General features: G+C 41.0%; 1 protein-coding gene across 9 annotated transcripts in view; it reads right to left on the bottom strand.

The window, feature by feature from the left end:
- Window positions 1-867: 867 nt before the first annotated feature.
- Window positions 868-19434, bottom strand: part of CELF2 (CUGBP Elav-like family member 2) — a 402001-nt gene continuing 383434 nt past the window's right edge. For 3 of the 9 annotated variants that reach the window (XM_090266503.1, XM_090266498.1, XM_090266504.1), the window contains exons 10-14: window positions 17755-17886; window positions 16196-16231; window positions 10598-10777; window positions 5864-6007; window positions 2304-2669 (exon numbers count right to left, since the gene is read on the bottom strand). In XM_090266503.1, coding sequence (XP_090122629.1) covers window positions 2542-2669; window positions 5864-6007; window positions 10598-10777; window positions 16196-16231; window positions 17755-17886 — 620 coding nt within the window. In that variant the 3' untranslated portion in view covers window positions 2304-2541. Of the gene's footprint in view, window positions 1135-2303; window positions 2670-5863; window positions 6008-10597; window positions 10796-16195; window positions 16232-17754; window positions 17887-19434 lie in introns of those variants that run through there. The other 6 variants (XM_090266496.1, XM_090266500.1, XM_090266499.1 and 3 more) reach the window with 4 other exon arrangements.

Here is a 19434-nt window from a genome sequence, read left to right as displayed (position 1 = left end):
TACAAAACACATAATAAAATACCCATGTTATCAAATTACTTCTCACAAGAAACACACTGAAGCTCTAGGAAGGAAGTACCTTTGGAATTTGGCACTATATATTTTCACTTTTTTTCTTTAAAAGAAAAAAAAATCACATTTTGCTGAACACAAACACATCTAAATAGTCCACAATAAAAAAAAAAAGTGACATCAATGCTTTACAAGCCAACACAAAACTTATTCTGGAATAGATTTTTTTTCCCCTCACATGAAATATTTTTTAAGCAAACAACTTTTTTTTTTGAAATTCTTTTTTAAGTAAACCAATTCTAAACTTGTCTTATCAACAAAGAACATTAAGACCATAAGACTCATGATGAAACCACAACTTAATTCACAGAAGCACCGACGCAACACAGTTTACAGTAACCTTTCTCCTGTACATTGAAACAGTATAAAATATAGGTAATTTCATGTGCATTAAACCATGGATTGTCTAACTGAGTCAGTTCAGCAAAAGGTGACACAAATAGGTAGCATTTGCCCCAAAACAGGGTAAATATTTTTCTTATACTAATCTACAAAAAGTGGTTCTATATATATCTTAATGAGAAAGTGAGCCACCTAAAATGGCCTTATCAAAAAACTTTACACTGCCTGAAAAATGTAAAAACTATTACAGACCTCTAGAGACTTAAAATCAGACAGTTTTTTTTCTCAAACTGTTTTTGGAAGTAGTCTGTTAGAAACCAACATTCTGTGTCCCTGGACACATATTGCTATTGTTACCAGTGACCGGGAAGAATGCCAATCCCTGTATAATACTTTCAAGTCTGTTTTATGAAAAGGAAAAAAACAAACAAAAAAAAAAAACATTTTGCCACAGGTTTTTTTCTATTAATAATTTTTCTAATAATAAATTTCAGTCTTGCGTGAATGCAGCAATGTTTTTCACATTGACTTCCCAGAATTCATAGCTAGATGAGGTCACATGCAAATTTCAAAGGTCAAACTAGATCAAAGGTCAGTAGGAGAACCAAATATGATGTGAGGTCAGAAAGACATCAGAAACAATGACGGGACGATGAAACTTTTTTTGAGACGCCACAGGGACATGCTAGGCAAACGGTGAACTAACGGGCATGAAGATGTCTAGGGAGAAAACAAGGGAGAGTAAAAAGTTACACAGAATCTACGCAGCAGCAACAAAATCACTTTTAAGGGTGCAGGAGAAAAACTAATGCAAATCTTAGGTCATTAGGGAGTCTGCGAGCCATCCACATAATTTGCATTTCTTACACTCTTTATCCACAGCACAATGGAACCCCAAGAGAATCCATCCGGAGAGGGAGAGGGGATGGATTCCAGGTGTTTTGGGGTGAGGGGCTGGCAAGGGACTGGGGAGGATCCAGTTTCAACAAATGTAACATAAGGGGAAAGTCAGACAACTGAACTGTAAACTAGATAATGGAAGTTACAAACAAAATAATCAGACAGATACAAACAACAAGAGGATAAAGCATGAAATTTTAGGCCTAGGGTTCAACAGTGAAAAAAAGCCCATTCCTAGAACGATTCCTTTAGAGACTACTTCAACAGGATCTAGCTAGCACAGAGAACTGCTCTTTAGGTACCCAATAAGTTAACAATAGGCAATAAATAACTTCCATTATTTCTGAGGCAGTAAAAATTTTGTACAAAAATAGAAATGCTTTTTTTACAAATAAAATTTACAGGCCTGTGGCTTTCTTTTTTATTTATGTATTATTTATGTATTATTTATTATTAAATTTATCTTTCAAGAAACATCAAGTATTTTCATTCATTTTTATTTTATTTTTAAACCCTGTAGCTTTAAGAAACAGATCTCTAAATCTTTTTACATTAATCCTTTCTAAAACTAAAAACAATAACAAAATAGACAACCAGTGTAATAACCTGACCAATAAATGTCATGTTTCTTTGAACCCTAAAGTAAAATCCTACTTATTAAAGCAAACCAAATGTAGTGGAAAGACATTTGTATTGTTTTAAGTGCTTCTCCTGGCTTTTCTCTTGCTCTAGGCCACCACCTTGACCTCTACCCAGCTGGTGCCCTCGTGGGGTAAGCAGGAAGGAGGGGCAAATTCTCCAGGCAGTGCTCTCAGGGCACCAGGGGGGGGGTCTCTGAGTTAGAATTGCACATTAGCTTTTGTTTGCCTTTTAAATTACCAAGCTGTCATTTATTTGTGTATGTTTTCCTTTAAAGAAGCAAAAAACAAAAACAAAAACAAAAAAACAGAAAAGATAAAAGGAGATTCAAATTGCAAAACAAAGGAGAATACAGTGGCACAACTGGAGGAGTTTACTCGATAGAAACAAGGTAGCCCAAGTTTTAAATATGGCGAACTAGGTGAGGGGTGGGAGGGGAAAATGGAGGCCTTATTGTAAAAATAACCGTCTCTCTTGGTGAAAGTTGGCAATGTGGTCCTCCTCTGCCTTTCCTGTTGAGAACAGGCTGGCTCGTGGGACTTACCCTAAGAAAGCTAAAACAAGAGCAGGGAGCCTCTGGGGTTAGGATCAGTAAGGTTTGCTGTCGTTTTTGGAGCGCTTCAGCTGGACCTTCAAGCGTTTCATGCCAATCTGAAAGCCGTTCATAGCCTGGATAGCAGCTTGCGCAGACACTGGATTGTCGTAGCTAACAAAACCTGGAAAATAGAAGGGGAAGGAAGGCGGAAGTCAAGATGGAGAGGCCGTGGATAGAGCAGGGGAGCCAGGGCCCCCTGGACAGTGTAACTGAATGGTCACATGTGCCAATCCCATGGACAAACAGGGCACACTTTATGGGCAACACTGGAAATGTCCACTGAGAAGCAATGAAAAGGCTAGCTGGACAGGTGATTGGATTTGATGAGAAAAACCCCTTGGCAGAACGCTAAAATCTCCAACTCAGTTGTTTGAGTAAATTTAGTCTCTTTGCTTACTGACTTCAGTCAAATCCACTTGTGTTTAAAGTCCCGTGGAACCCTTCTGCAAGAGCCCCAGGTACATGAGTAAGTGCTGCTCAGTTAAATGGTGGATAAATATGCAGGGCTGAAAGGGCCCCCAGAGGCTCATGTGTCCCAGCCAGGTTGAACTTAAGAAGGCAAGATAACTAATGAAAGCACTGGCTTACAGGGTGTGCTGCCAGAGACACCCCCTCCCCCACCTTTCATTCTACTTCATCTGTCTCATAGAGCCCACACTTGTTTGGCTATAGGATGGGGTTAACGCTAGAATAATTTATAACTTGATTTTTAACATTTTAGAGTTATTACTGAGAGGCACGTAGGGATGCAGGGGAAATGCTGGGCCTTCTTCCTTATCTCAACTTCCATTTTCAAAATTCCACCGAATTCAAAAGAATTGAAATTGCTACCTTTGTAGTCCCAAGAGTCTTGGGGAATAAGCAATCTAAACAGCCCAGGGCTTAACAACCATCCTAACAGAGTTCCCAGTACTCTTCTCTATTCTAACACTTGCCACCAAAAAACGATAGGGAGGGCATGTCTTTGAAAAAGAACTGATAATGCTCTGCAAAGTCCAAGAAACAGAATTCCGATCATATATTTTGTTCTAACACCAGGGGGTGAGATGGGGCAGGTGGTGGTGGTGCCTGCAATGTGGATGCAAAAGTGTTGAGCTTGTATAGTCCCTACGTACTTTTGGTGTGAAACAAAGCTATTATACTAATTGCATTTCAGTTTTGAACATCAGCTGTTCAGAAGGTTCTACATTAAGCTTTTCCATATACCTACTATTAAAAAGTTAAAGAAAATTCCTTTTCAAACTAGAGGAGGAAGGAAAGGATATAAAATACCTTGAGCAGAGTTCTCAGCAGATGAACATGAATATATGGTATAAGGTTTCTCATAGGCAGGCTGTATTGCAAAATGGTGGTTTACATTTTTGAAATCTAATTCCAAATAAATGTGATCCTGAATCTAAGATCCTTGATCCTTTCCCTGTGGGTTTTCATCCAGAAGTAGCAAGATGATTAAAGAATGGAAATGGGTCAGGAGTGCAATGGTTAACAAAACCTGGCCAAGAGGTTAAAACAAAAGAATGGGGTTATTACCCTCTGCCTAGCAACCCTGGGCCCCAGGAATTAAACTGGCTCCTGAAAGACCTTGGTATAGGATGCATTGGCTTTTAGTAAAAACTGAAAACATTGTCCATTAAACTAAACGCAATTGTCTGCTGGTACTCATCGCTATAACTTGCATTATTATGAACACATTGATTAAGTAGCTTGTGGGCTGATATGAGCTCTTTTAAAAGCAATAAATATTTTCTGAAAATCCAACCATGAAGCTCAATCCTTTTTCAATCTCCAGATAAGCCTAGGACATTGTCTGGCAATGAGGAATATAAAAATCTGGCTCAAAAACTGCAGGGAAGCTCCCGAAGGTAAGTTCATACTGAAACACATGCACCTTATATAACAACCAACTCCATTTCACTCTCTTCTGAACCATTACACGGGGGTTGATGGACTTGCTGCAGCAGTAGCAATAGTGTAATGGGTTCAGGCTGACAGCCTTTCCACTTGTGTAAAAAACAGTGACTTAAATGGTTGACATACGAATTCCCCTAACAACAGAAGCTTCAGACCTTCCTGGGCAGTCGCACAGAAATTAGAAAGACATTATGATAATGAAGTTTTTGAAGCCAAAACATACTGGTTGCCCATTATCAGTCAGCCAGATACTAAGTTTGAGTTTTTGGCTGAGTACCACCCTACCTTTGCTGTTTTACTTCACACCATACAATTCTATTTGTATTTCCTCTGGCCCACATGTAAACTACTTTATTTTGTTTTATGCTACTCTGAATACCTACTCCCAACATGAATTAGTAAATTGGAGGGGTGACTCAAGCAAATGTTCTTTCTCAAATTGGGCCAGAATTTGTCAAGTGAGTAATACATACTCTGAACATTCTGCCTCTAAATTACTCTGGGGACTAAAAGGGTTTGAAAAAATAAAACAAGCAATAATGCAACAAATGCTCTCCTTTTGGTATAAAACCTTAGTGCATGCAGTGAGCCTGCCTTACTCTTATGGAGCAGAAGTATTCCTAGGGAGGCCAAGGCTTGGCTGCTTGAAGAAGGAGGGCATGACAGCTTTGGCCGCTGAGGAGCTGGGTTTCCCATGCTCAGAATACCTGCACCTCCATGCTGTACATCCACCCAGGCAGTCCCTGCAAGGGTCTATCATCCCAGCATGATGCGGCGCCACATGTGAACTGAAAATATGTTAAGCAGTGACCCACTGTGCTCCTGGAGCTGCAGTGGGGTGGGCGGTCAGGCCTCTCCCCTACTAGGGGGATGTGTGCACTTGTGTGCAGTGTATAGAGATGCTGAACAGTAGGCCCCAGTACAGTGTGTCACCACATCCATAGTGGCTTAGTCACACTGAACCCGGCAGAGAAATTAGTGGTAAAATGGTTGCAGTGCCATTATGATCAGGACAGCCTACACTCCAGTTCATTAACTGACTCCCATCTGGGTAGAGTTTGTGGTTCAATGTATGAAATTTGAAGGAACTACTGTTGCTCTACAATGACCAAGTAGTAGACATATGTAGCAAGATATGTCCATAGTACAGTATATAACATTACCTAATGTATGGGCATTTGGTATAATTTTCCAGATCCTACAGCCCCTTCCTTTTTTTTTTTTTTTTTTTTGATTAAACAACTTTGCCCAGTCTGCTTATATGGATCCAGAGAACCAGGTAACACCAGCACACAGGGAAGGCCCTATCCTGACTTCTAAAGTATCTGCTATTTACATCTTCCTTCCCATAACTCCTCCCTTGGGGATGTGCTATAATATTCTAGCTTGGTTTCTTTTGCATACCAAAACACTTGCTCAGATTGGTCTGTTTGTCAATGAAGACTTTAGCAGAGATAACATTTCCAAAAGGCATGAACATCTGCAGAATGTCCTGGTCTCCAAACTCTTGTGGAAGGTGGTAAATAAAGAGGTTTGCACCCTCTGGACCTAAAGAGGAAACAAAAATCAGAGTAAGGTATTCTTTGCTTCTTAGTTCCCAAAGCCTCTTAGGAATGCTTTAATAACAGCTAGGCTAAGCATCTGGCTTTCCCTCAAACTGAAAGAGGACAAAATAGATGGATAAAATGTCATGTGCCAGTGTGTCTTTTAGGAACATGTTTTAGGGTTTCATCACTTCCTCAGAAACACTGGTTAAGAAAGGCTTCCTTTTCACTGATAATCTTCTGGGGCTCACATCTGCTTGCTGCACATGAGCAATATTTCAATCTCTTCATGGGTGGTGGTCATAGGATAGAGTCGGGGAAGAGAGTGCAGGCATGGGTTTTGCCTGGATGGCTGTGTTTTGCAGTATGCATATAATGTCTTTCAGAGAAGAAAGTGTCCTGTTTGTTCTAAACAAATTGCAGCAATTGAGAATAATGGCTATAACAGTAATGCTGCTTGGATTTCTCAATCATTTACCTAATTATCCATCCAGTTTTGATTTGCCAAATCTCTTAACACACAGTCTAATAATCATCTTTATTAGAAATGACTGGCAATGAGTCAAGGCAGGGAAAAATAGGTAGGTAGAGTTTTACAACTGTAATAGGAATTATACCACTGGGAGATAGCCTTGGAAATGAAGGGATGAGATGCAGCAGCTAATCAAAGACTAAGCTAAGCCTGACACCTTACTCTTACCCATCACTTTCTAGAAATACAAGAAACAAAGGCAGAGTGAGGAAGAGTTGAGCTATACTGGTTAGAGAGGTAAGATCTCCCAAGTTCCTTTCCATTTCATTCTCTCTTATCTCTAGCCACCTGCACAAGAACTATCTGAAGGTTAAAAGAAGCAAAAATGGAGAAAGGTGGGAATCCAAATGACCTGATGGAAGGTAATCATCTTCTAAAATATAACAGGCAAGGGTGCTTTCCAAGCGCTAGGACTAGTTGCACATTCTTTCCCAGATGGTTCTGGTGAGGCCTCTAGGATGTTCTATGTTCTGGGCATAGTATCTGGGAGGGAAGGGAACTCATAAAATTGGTGAATGAACCTCTGCAGCTGGTATATGGAACCTTACGTAACTGGCATTCACAGGAGGAACCAGGACTGGCTACCTTACTGTGAAGCTCCAGGGGACAAGATGCAGTGGGTGGGAGTCCATGGGAACGGGTCACACAAAAATTTAAATGGGGTAAAATAAACTTTATAAATAAAAAGATGAATATCTATGCAAAGAAAAGTCAAACCAGTTTCTTCCTACAAAAAAAAAAATTATAAAATAAGTGTTCTGATGAATGGGGCTTTTCATGAGGAAAACTTCTTGAGGCAAACTTCTGAAGCCAGAGGCAAAGCAGTTCTTAAGGGTCAACATGACCACTTTACCTTTCTAGGTCGCTCACTATTTCCATGGACATATCCACAGCCAGTGCAAAGGAGGCAGTCTGTATTTAAAGTTGCAGACTTGGATCCCCAAATGTTTCCTGGTTTAAAAAAATTCTTTAAAATGCAAACTATGAATAGATATAAAACCAAAACACTGGAAATGGATGTTCAGTGTGTACCATGCCATGCCCAGCCTGGACAAGTCTGATACTATCCAGCTTTGACGTTCCTTTCAAATAAAAGACCCAAACTCACACGTGAGACTGATGGCATCTTATCTGAATTGTGAAGTCATCTCACCTCCCAAAACTTGAGGAGAAAAGTGCAAATTTACTGCCTACGCCTGGATAATCCTGGCATTCTAGACTGCTCTACCTTTGGAACGTGTCCCTGCCAGATAGGGGGATCAAGAAGCTACGAAGACAGGTGAACCCAAGGAGGCTTTGTCCTTGTAGCCGTCATTTTCCCAGGAAAAATGCCACCCCACCTACTACAGATCCCATTTTTTTCCATCACCAGTCAATAGTTTGATTCTGCAAACCACCAACGTTGTTAACATTCAAATGAAAAAAAGTTGACATGGAAAACCTCTTCTTGTGTGCAAGGCAGGAGGCTACTGCCATAAATGCCAAGGGTAAAAAGTGAAAAAAAACTGAGAATTCCACCTATCCACCTCACCTTTCCCTTTAGTAAAAGCCAGCTGACAAATCACACATTCCTCATATTTCTCCTAGTACATGTTATTTAACCTGTTAGTGTTCTTTGTTATGTTGCTGGTCTCCGCTGGTTGGTATTCACATTTTGCCTTTCTAACAGGGCGCTTGCTCCAGCCTACAGCGCTGGGGCGTCTGTACTAGACTACCAGCTTCCCTGCTTCCTGTTGGGTGTTGGAGGCTCTTCCTACTTGTGTGTGTGACTTGCCTCCTGCAAACATGGGAAGATGGGAATGTGGGAAAGAGGCTGGAGGGTATTTAGGCAAGAAAGGGGGTCAATTTTCCTGGACTTAGAGCAGTAGGGAGAACACAACCCTTCAGAAGATTTAAAACCATATGCTTTACAAAGTCAGACTGGCTCATGTTCCTCTGGGATAATACACACCAGGGTACATGACTAAATATACCAAGCTGACTTTCACCTCTCTTGACTGAAGGACAGAACTAAATCTAAAAACCTATTTGGTACAATTCATTATGAGATTTTGATGAGATTTTTTTCTTTCCCAGTATAACTTGCCTTTTACATTATTTTAGTTAAACTAATATTAAGGTGGTTTACATTTCTTGAGCTCATGTTAACTAGATGAGGAGAAGGTATGAGAAAGTGAGATATGATTAAAAACAACAACAAAAACACCACCAGCAAACAAACCCTGCACCATGCTACCGGAAGCCTGTATACCTAAATATACATAATCTGGAGTTGGTAATTGTCATTTCGAACTGTTTTATATCAGTCCCAGAGGGTTAATTACTGCATAAGCAATCCCGAAAACTCAAGGCAGGGGGACTACATTTAAGGCAGTGGGCTGCAGTAAAGCAGCTGAGCAAAATGTTTCAAGGCCCAGACTCTATCCTTAAACTGCTACATTTTGAGTGTTCTGGTGACATTTTCCCAGCAACACGGGCTCTATAGTTTGCTGTAAGGTGCTGCTGGATAACGGAGAGGGTAGTACAACACAAGCAGGAGAGCTGGCTTTCATGGTCCCTTCTGAGGAAGGCATTATCTTACAGCACCCCCCTGTTGCTCTTATTTGTCACCACTGTAGTCAGACTCGAGACAAAGGGACCTCAAAACAGGCTTTTCTTTATGAAGTTGTGTATTTATGACATTGCATCTCCACACGCCTGGGGGAACAGTTGTCTGAACAGTTGTGCATGTTGTAAAAAATTTACAACAGTCACAACTAAGTACAGAGAAAGTTGAAATGTGAAAATCTAAGTTACTTTTCATCAGTAGTCCCTCTCTATATCGTGGTTCACTTACCACGGCTTCACTGTATCACGGGATTTTTAAAAATATATTTAATTATATATCATGGATTTTTTGCTATCTCGTGGGATTTTGCAGTACTGTATACGTATGCTGTTAAAGTTACGTAGGTTTAAGAGTGTAGAATAAATGTAAGGTTCCTACCTCGCGGAGGGGGTCTAGAACGTAATACCTGTGATAAGTGAGGGAATACTGTATCTTTTAAAGCTTGTTTATAAACCTCGGAGATTTTTTTTTTTTTTACACATGAGTATCTTTAAAGCTGTATCCCCTTTAAAAAATTCACAACTTTGTAAAGTAAAACTATTCTATTTCTCTATAGAATACCATGTTTAAAGTTGAAGTATTTAGACAAAAACTGTTTGGAATTATGGGGTAAGGGTTAAAGAGAAGAAATGAGACAAAATTCTTCAACAGTACTTCCCCATTCTAGCGTCCTATCCCATATTCTTAACAAGACAGAAAGAGAATAAAAACAATGTTGAAGGTTCTGCTTTTACAACAACTTCAATTAAGGAAGAAGAAACCAAAAGGAAGAAAGAAAAAGAGACAAACTCTTCCTATTTCGACTAGCTCATTAACTATTTTATAATTAGCTTTAATTTATTCTGAACTTTAACTTCCTGACATTCATTTTGCTTTACTGGCAGAGAAGCAATGCAATCAATCACTTATTTGCTATTCCCCAGAAGGCCCCCAATTAAAGACCAAGTCAATCCTAACAGTGGATAGTATCATATAGCTGGAAACACGGCCTGCTAAGAGGCAAGCTCCACAGTCATAGCATGTGTGGACTCTGCGAAACCTGTGACGGGCTGGACAGAGTGCATCACCCACAAAGGACTGGATCACTTCCTCATTCCCACTGATGAAGAGTTTTGTGTAAGGGGAGAAATAATGCTGATTTGGGAGAGGGGGTTCCTGGCAATTTTTTGATGGCAATAATCACTAAGCAATTGCATATAAACACACAGTGTGTGAGAAAGCCATCTTGAGGTAGATGAAAAATTAAATCAAAAGGTAAATATAAGTCTGAACAGGAAAGATTGAATCAAATGATTTAAGACGATCAGGTTCCTTGAATGAAAAACCATGAACAGTAGAAATAAAACTATTGCTTTTTAGCTCAGTCTAGTTTCTTTGAAAAGTAGCTCTGAAGGCGAATGTTGCCTGTCGGGCTGGCCACACCAGGGGTGCCCGGGGCCGAGGGCAGCACATACCTTCCTTCTGGCTGCCTGCTGCGCTCTGCTGCTGCAGCAAGCTCTGGCTGTACAGAGTGGGCAGTGCCGCGGCTGCGTACTGCTGAATCCCTGAGTAGGCCTGGGTGAGGGCGTCCATGGTGCCCGCTGTGCCATTCGTCAAGCCCGTGGCGCCAAGTCCTCCATTCAGAGCCGCCATACCTGAGAGCATTTGAGCAACTTTACAAAAAACCCAACAATAGAGAAGAGAAACAGCACTTTTCATTAGTGCTTTCCAAAGGAAGTTAGAGAATCATTTGACAAGTACAACAAATAGCAAGTGCATGCAGCTAGCATACCAATGAAAGCAACATGAAATTAAAATGAAACTATGAAGCTGTAACCGACAATCATGGTAAAAATACAAACAACAGCACACCAAAACCCCCCTGAGCAATGATAACCCTCACTCCCTAGGCCAGTGATCAACATTCACTGAGGTGCTACAGTTAGACAGTACACCTTTAATTCCATGCAGTGTGCTACTGGCAAGTACTGTGGTTATCCTTTTGAAATCAAAGCCCCTGTTGCTTCTTAGAGCTTGGAAGGAGGTTAAAAACATTACTGGCAGAGGCCTGTAAGATCTGTACACTTCAATCCGTTTATTGGGCTCTTTGAGGACCCAAGAGGTTGATGTAGAAAGGATAAAACTTTTCTCCTGTAAGCTGTCTGATGAGGAGGTGGCAGAGAAGACAAGCTCTATAGTCAAGAAACCAGTGAATCAACACTTCTGTTAACTAGCTTTCTTAAACAGAAGAATGTTGCCAGGGCTAGGAGCTTAGGAATAGCCTTTAGCTGATGAAGAATTCAGGCACAGGAAAAAATGTGACCCTTGTCCTAACTGCAGAGACTGAAGTTGCTTATTCAGTATGAAAGGCTAGATGTGGAATGGGGCTGTTTGTTTTCAGCAGCAAATAGTTAGATATTTAGACAGACAGACACACACACAAATATTATTAATCAGTGCCCATGTAACTGGGGTTTCTGCCAATGAACGAGCTCCGTGTCATGTTTTTCAGTCAATTGAAGTTGACACCTGTTTGGGTAAGCTGGGTCTTGGCTATTCATGATGTGAACTGGATGCTGGCTAGCATACTTTTTAGATTTTTTTATGCTTGTATCCTGGCTGCTCTTTTGCTCTATTATGGCTGCTGACTATGTCATATTTTCCCTGAACACTGAACCAAAACAAGTCAGACTTTATAGAGTGTTAACTTTCATATGAGCTCAGAAAATGGAAGAGGTGACATCATAATTGCCTTTAGTTCCTTTTATGATTAAACCTTTTTTTTTTTTTTTTTTAAGATCTGTTTCTGGGAGAACTTACTGAAACATTAATGAAAATCTTGGAGGGATTAGAGCTATAGATCAGGGCTATTAACTAGCAAAGATGACTAACTGAAAAGAGTTGATAAGAAGTCCTATGAGAAGAGAGAACAATTAAGATAAGGATGTTGACAAATTATGCCAGAATGACCTCAACACTCCCATCAATGTTTTTTTCATCACCATCCTTGGGAAGCAGAGGTGGGGAATGCTCTGCTTTCTCCATAGTGCTTGTTATTTTGACAACTTCATCTCTTTGATTAAAAAACAAAATGAAACAAAACCAAAAAACTACACACAAGATATGAATCAGACCATCACTTTACAACAGAGGAAGCTCATAGTGTCTCAAGTCTGGCATTCTCCCTCGGGGGCTTGAGGAGACAGAACTTGAGCCCTGGGTGATGTTACCAACCACTGACAGGACCTGGGGTGGGTGGAGCGCTGGGTGAGCCTGGGGACAGTAGAATGGAACACGCCTAATGAAAAAGGAAGTCAGGCAGACCTAGAAATACAAACAAAAGCTAAAAAAGGGTTAGCCAGCAGAGGTCCTGCTGACTTTGCTTTAAGTGTATTATTATGAAGGAGTCCAGTCTCCATAAGTTTTTTTGGTCAGGCAAATAAGTGCTGTTACAGAGCTTGGACATAATTTGCCCTCCTAATTAAACAATCCCTCAGATAACACCTAACCATGCTTTCCTCACTGCCTCTTTTCTTCTCCATCCCCATTACTCTATACAGCTGCTGGTGGGGGTGGGGGGGCAGAGAGTCACTTTTCTTTTCCTCTTTTGGTCTTATTTCATCCTCACTTCCCAATATTTGTGTGAGTAGGAAGAAACATCAATGTTTCTATTCTGCCAGAGGTAGAGGAGGTTGTAAAATAACTTGGGAAGAACCGAGCACAGCTGCTAAGTGCTGCTGGTTTCATTTCTGTCAGGCTCTTGATAGGTGCTAGGGATACAGATGGTCATGGCTCAGCCCTCTGGAAAGGCAGGTTTCTGTGTGAGAAGAAATACTGGGAGCGAAGTGAGCAGAGGCTTGCCATTCCACTTACATGGAGTGTACGGTTCTAGGTGTGCATTGTGGCCTACAGAGCTATGTGGAACACAGAGCCTGACAAACGGGCTGAAGACAGAAGCTCCACTTACAAAGAATCACTCCGGTTCCCGACAGCAATGGGATGGTGGGAAGCACCGCATCTCCACGATACCTCGTCTGTCAAGGGCCTCAGAGCTTTCAGGCCTCCCACATAAGACTGTGTAGGAGTGCCTTCCTGTGAACTGAAGCCTCAGCGACCTGGCTTCTCCAGAGGGATTGCACACAGCAGGTATTTAATTGCCACAGTCACTGGTAGCTCTGACTCCCTTCCCCTCTGGGGCATGTTCTTTTTACTGTTCAGGATAGGTGAATGATCTTCTCTTTCCCCCTTTCTGCCATTTTTTTTTTTTTTTTTCCTTTTGGAACACAGAAGCAGAATGAACCTCATGCTCCTGAAAGACTGGATAGATGTTTCAGGACTAGAGTCCTGTGTGGCTTGCAGCTCCAGCCAGTGACATTTCAGCCACCTCCTCACACTCGTCCTGCTACACTTCACAGTGGTTGGCTGTGTTTTTGGACTCTTTTATCTCAGGGCAAATCAGCTTTCTGAAGGGTCTGCTTGCTTCAGCTGAGTCCATGTGTGTGGGAGGTAGTCATGGCTGGGTTACCTGCCTGGGCTGGGGAGGGAGATGGCAGAGGAGGCACCAAGTAACAAGGGTGCTGATGCCAAAGAGATGGCTACTAGGGGCCTCTTCAGCCCATGGCTTTCCTCCATGGTATAACCATCCTTTTGAACACAAAACAGGGATAAAAATTCTAACAAGTACAAGTGCATTGAGAATATTTAAAACCAAAACTATTCTGGAAATTCTGGTGTATTTGCCAAAAGCCAAGGCAGAATAGGTAACTGATTACCTGGTAGAATTTGAAGGACCACCAAAGGAAGATTTCAACCTCTGAGAGTTATTCCTGTGAATTAACTAATGTGATTCTATATTAAATAATCATATCGAAGATAACACATCAATTCAGCTGCTGGTATCTGATTACATCTAAAAACTCTGCACAACAGAAACAGTTTTGAAGAAGGTTAAGTTGAATAACATGCTTTTCCCCTTAAAAGAATAGAGCTTTTCTTTGAAAAGGCCAAATGGATTGGTCATGCCACCCCATTTTAATCTATGTTTCCATGAAAGCCATTTGGATGCTGAAGGCTGGAACAAGGTGACAGGTGTGGCAAACCTCTACAAGGAAGGGTCTTTGCAAATGGTCTGTCAATAAAGTTAGTGTGTATCCTGACTACTAATACTTTAAACTCAACTGCTCTCCAAAGGTTCTCATCTGATGGAGACCCAAGGAACTGTGAGATTATTGAGTAGGTCTGAGAAGATGATAGAGGGATCCACTCATAAACATGAACATGAAAAGTTTTTATGGCCACTATGAAGGTAGTACTATTGGAGAATCAGAGGCTAAGCACTGTAAGCAAACTATTTTCAAGCCACTCTGCTAAGCTTTCTACCAAGTAAAAAATAGAGCAAGAGTGAAAAATGTATTAATGTATTCACACAGATTTGAAATCTGTTTACTAAGGTAAGTTTCCCTGGTGTAGGTGAAGCATATCTTTCTAAGTTGCAAGCTGACAGTGACAACTTAAGTATAAAGTGTCTACAACCAGGGTTGGTGAGTATGGATAGCACAATTAGTGACATTCATATAATATGCCTATGTTAGTATGGTCACAAGGGGGTGTGAGGCTGCCTGGGCTTATGTACATATCTAACTACATATACCTTTGTGTAATCCAACAATACAGATTACAAAAGTCATTTCACACTGCAAATAAAGGGTGATATGCCCTGATAGTATGCCCAAAGCATCTTTTCTTTTCTCTCTTTTACAAAAAGTAATTTCTATTCACCAGGCATTTGTGGCTGGTTATATTCAGAGCATCATAATTTTAAGCACTATCTGGGTAAGCCATTTAAACAAGGAAAACTACATTTAGACACACAAAATCAGACCTAGATTCTTGGGTGGACATATCTGCAAATAATATTTTCGTCTTAGTTCAGATATATTAAAAACATGCCTGGAGAACCATCAAATATTCTGTACGTGAAAGCCTGGTTGTGAATCACCCACATTTCTTCTGATCTGGACAATTTCTGCTTTTAGCTTTAGTGTACTGTACTATTTTTTTTAAGTCCCTCTGTTTATGAATGTATAAAGGAAGGAAAAGGAGATCAAATTAAGTTAAATTTAGCTAATTGTCTACTAACCAAAAGTTTATTAGGGGTGGGGAGAGGGTAAAATTTACACCAAGATGAGTTGGGAATTAACTGTGGATTCCATATACCTATTCTCTTTTTGGCTCCTTTGTTCATGGAAAGGAGTTGGCTCTATACATTACACTCTCCTTATGGCGGCAAATAGTGGTTCCTGGGATGGAGAGGGATGGGAAATAGCAATGTTATGGAAGCTGAGGCCAGCTATTCTAGGAGCTGCCTCTGACCAGCTGTTTCTTGACTACCATTTTGGGAATTCAGTAGGACAGGTAACATCATCATGTTGAGGGAGAATGGTCTGAAAGAGGACACCCCAGGTTAGGCTTTCTCTTTGTATTTGAGACAAGCAGCAAATACTAGCTGCTAGCCATTTTGGGGATTATTAAATAGTCCTGAACTAGTAACATTCACCAAATCTGAAAGAATATATTTTGGTTTCAGCATGATTTTTCGTTTCATTAAACATTCTCCTCATTCATAGTCTCTGGTAGGGGTTGTTTGAAACTAGAGACATTCTTATTTCCCACGAACTATACAAACTTACATTGACCCAATGGCAAAGAATTTTAAAAAACAAAATAACTTAAGCTTGTTGTCCTTGCCAGAAGCAAAATTTGTACAACACAGATCTCACACAAGACCTAGTCATGGTTTCTCTGCCATTCAACAAAGTCCCTCTCTCACCCCTCATAACGATGGAAAATCCCACTCAAGTATAACGCTGCAGGATGGAGACGGGTGGACCACACGGACAAGAGGACGACACACAACAGTCATGAGCACGTGCTGAGGAGGACAGCCACTCCCACTGGCCTGTTACTTTGCAGACCAAGGACAGGCAGGCGATCAAATCAAAGTCCTTGTTTTAGGGGAACTAGGTCCTGGGGCAAGAGAAGCAGCATGAAGGGCTGTGTGCAAACACACACACCTGCAACCGAGGGCAAGGACAAGTGGGCTGGAGCGTCTGCAGAACAAGGTCAGAAAGAGGAGTCAAGGCAATGAGGGCTCTTGCAAAGAGGGGGCTGGAGGCAGCTTTACTGGCACAAAACATTTGCTGTCACATGATAACCACTTCATATACTATTTGCTAATGAAGAGTCATCGTATATGGAAGTAGAAATATTTTATTTTCTTCTTTCTTTGGCTTATGGTGAGATAAAACTCAGTTCCAGTTTTTGTTTGTTTTTCCTAGAGCATCTGAATAAAAGGATTTAATAAAGCCTGAATATTTCCTACCTCTAAATTTATGATTTATTTTCTTATCAGGATTATAAAAGTTAGCCTTCATTTGGATGAGTTCTAGTTCATTTTTTACCAAATAAATTGCAAGGTACTATTTTCAAGCTTTTAAAGTATCAAATTACTGAGATTTTTTTTTTTCTTTTTGCCTTTTTAAGAAAATTGTACTTCCTGATCACTCTTTAAAAACAGTTCACATACTGAATCATAGCTTAAAACAGGGCAACTCAACAAGAACGTCTTTCTTAATGCTTAAAATGGGTGGTAAGTTGCTTGGGCTGCATTGTAGGTAACTGAATGCTCAAATCGGATCTCTTTGGGCTACATGGACCTGATGGGCTTGGCTGCTCTCAGGCACCCAGCAGGGACCAAACTGAGGCAAAGGCAAAGGAGATGCCTGCCTTCCCCCTAGGGCAGTAGCCAATGCCAAACATGAGCCTGCAATATACTTATCTGCTTGCTGGGAACTGTTCTCCCACAGATCTGATGTGCCAGACGTGGGTAAGCTACGTAGGTAGAACCTTGAGCTCTTCAGTGAGTCCCTGTTTCAGAACTAAGTGACTCTGTAAGCATCTGCCTCAGCCTGTGGTGGCAGAATGACAGCCTTTAGAGCTGCACTGATTAGAGTGACCCACGCCTGTGTGTGCTTAGTACTCCAGACCACGTTCCCTTCGGCAGTGGCTCCTCTGCTCAGCTGCACTTCCTTTGTTTCAAGGCCTCACCCCCTCTTACCCCCCAGCATAACTGCCATGAATCTTTGGGTTTTAGAGCTGGAGGGCACCTTTAAGATCATCTGATCCAGAACTTTCAATTTTCAAATGGGAAAATGAAGCTCAGAGTGGGGCAGTGATTTGCCTAAGATCCTACAAGTAATTGCTATCAGATTCGGGGCTGAATCCCTGTGTCCTGATTTCTGGTCCGTCAATTTTTCTATTAGCACACTGCCTCTTAGAAGAACAGAACACATCCAAAACCCAACCAAACCCCTCAAAACCTGCAAACATCTGCCAACCACAGAAGTGTATGGGTGAATATGCACTTGCTGCATATCAGAAAGACTACGGGGCTAGTGGTTGGGTGTTTTTGAGGCAAAAGGAACCTAGACAGTGTCTGCCTATCAAAGCATGTGCTCCTCCATCCCAAGTATTAGTTCTCCCTGTTATGTTTCCTTTTTTAGGTCATTTCTGGCCGACCATTTTCTGTGGAAAATTTGGGGGAAGGCTGTCCACCAGAGCAGCAAATACTCACTGTTTATGGTACCTGCAAGTGCATTAATATTATTCAGTCCAACAGTGGCCCCCGCCAGTCCTTGTAGAGTCCCGAGAGAGGTCAAAGAGTTCATGGCCGCACCAGCAGTGGAGTTGGGGGTTGAAGCAGCCACTGAAAAACCAAAAGGGTGGGAAAATGGAGAAAGAACACAAAATGAGTGAAAGCCAAATGGCCCAGTAAGTAATCTGCCCTCACCACAGCCGATGGATCCAGGGAGCCGTGCTTATGTTGTGGGTGAGAAAGATGGATGGGACTGTACTTGTGGCAACGACTGACCATTAGATTTGGCGATTAATAAAAATGACCACAGTTCTGTTTTGCCAGGACAATGAACACCCCCGTTGCCAGCAGGGAGGGGAAAATGTGAGAAGAGGAGACCTATCCTGGGCAGGCGCATCTCTCATTAGCCTCACTTTAGCTCCACGTGTCCTGATTTACAGTCCATCTGTTTTTAGAGGCCTCAGGCCTCTAAGCCTCCTCCTCATCCAGGTTAACAAAATAAGGAGTGGGGGAGAAAAATGACAGTGCCTGCCTTTCTTACTGTGTCTGCTCCAGAGCTGACATTTTCTCAATGCAGTTTTAGGGAAAAAAAAAAAAAATCATACATCTTCCTGAATTTGATAGAAGTCTCCAGGGCCCTGGTAGCAGTGGTAATAGAGGGGGTAGAATATAGGAGATAAAACCATTTTAGTTCAAACTTTCCTTCCCCTGTTTTCTCAATCATCTCTTATAAAACGACAGTCTTACTGGAATGGAATTCTCATACCATAAAATTTACCCCTTTAATGTATATAGCTCAGTGGTTTTTAGTATATTTACAGAGCTGAACAACCCGCGCCACTGTCTAATTTTAGAACATTTTTACTACCCCCGAAAGAAACCCATGCCCTTCTGACAGTGGCAACTACTTTCTATATGTATGGATTTGTGTATTCTGGACATTTCAAAGAAATGAATCTTAAAATATGTGATCTTCTGTGACTGGCTCTTTCACTTAGCAAAATGTCTGCAAGGTTCATCCATGTTGTAGCCTGTGTCAGTGCTTTCTCCCTTTTTATTTCTGAGTAATATTCCATTGTATGGAAACACTCAATCTTGCTCATTAGTTCACCAGCTGTGGACATGCTGGTAGTTTCCACTTTTGGACTATTACGAATTATGCTGCTGTGAACACTGTGTACAAGTTTTTGTGTAGACATGTTTTCAGTTCTCTTGAGTATACACGTTGGACTGGGATTGCTAGGTCATACACTAAATCTATTTAACATTTTGTAGAAATGCCAAATTGTTTCCAAAGTAGTAGTACTCCCTATCCTTTTATAGCTATTATAAAATAGCTATTATCAGTGTGTTAAAAAAAAAAACTAAAGGAAACCATGTTTAAAGAATTAAAGGCATGATGACAATGTTTTACCAAATAATAGAGCTAGAAATTATAAAAATGAACAAAATGGAAATTCTGAAATTGATAAATGCTTATGTAAACAGTATTTCAGCTATCTTACATTTGTAGAGCTTAACAATCTGCTGACTTTCATATCATCTTTATCCTGGTGATGGAGGTGAAGGCTAAACTCAACTCTGACCACAGCTCAAAGAAGCCCTTGATCCACTTCTAGCTGTGAAATCATTGTGAGTATGAAATTCCTTTCCATCTAG

Source organism: Furipterus horrens, unplaced genomic scaffold (assembly GCF_987537825.1).
Source record: "Furipterus horrens unplaced genomic scaffold, mFurHor1.1.pri manual_scaffold_2, whole genome shotgun sequence".
Classification (NCBI taxonomy): Eukaryota; Metazoa; Chordata; class Mammalia; order Chiroptera; family Furipteridae; genus Furipterus; species Furipterus horrens.
This window is presented reverse-complemented; position numbering and strand designations above follow the sequence as displayed.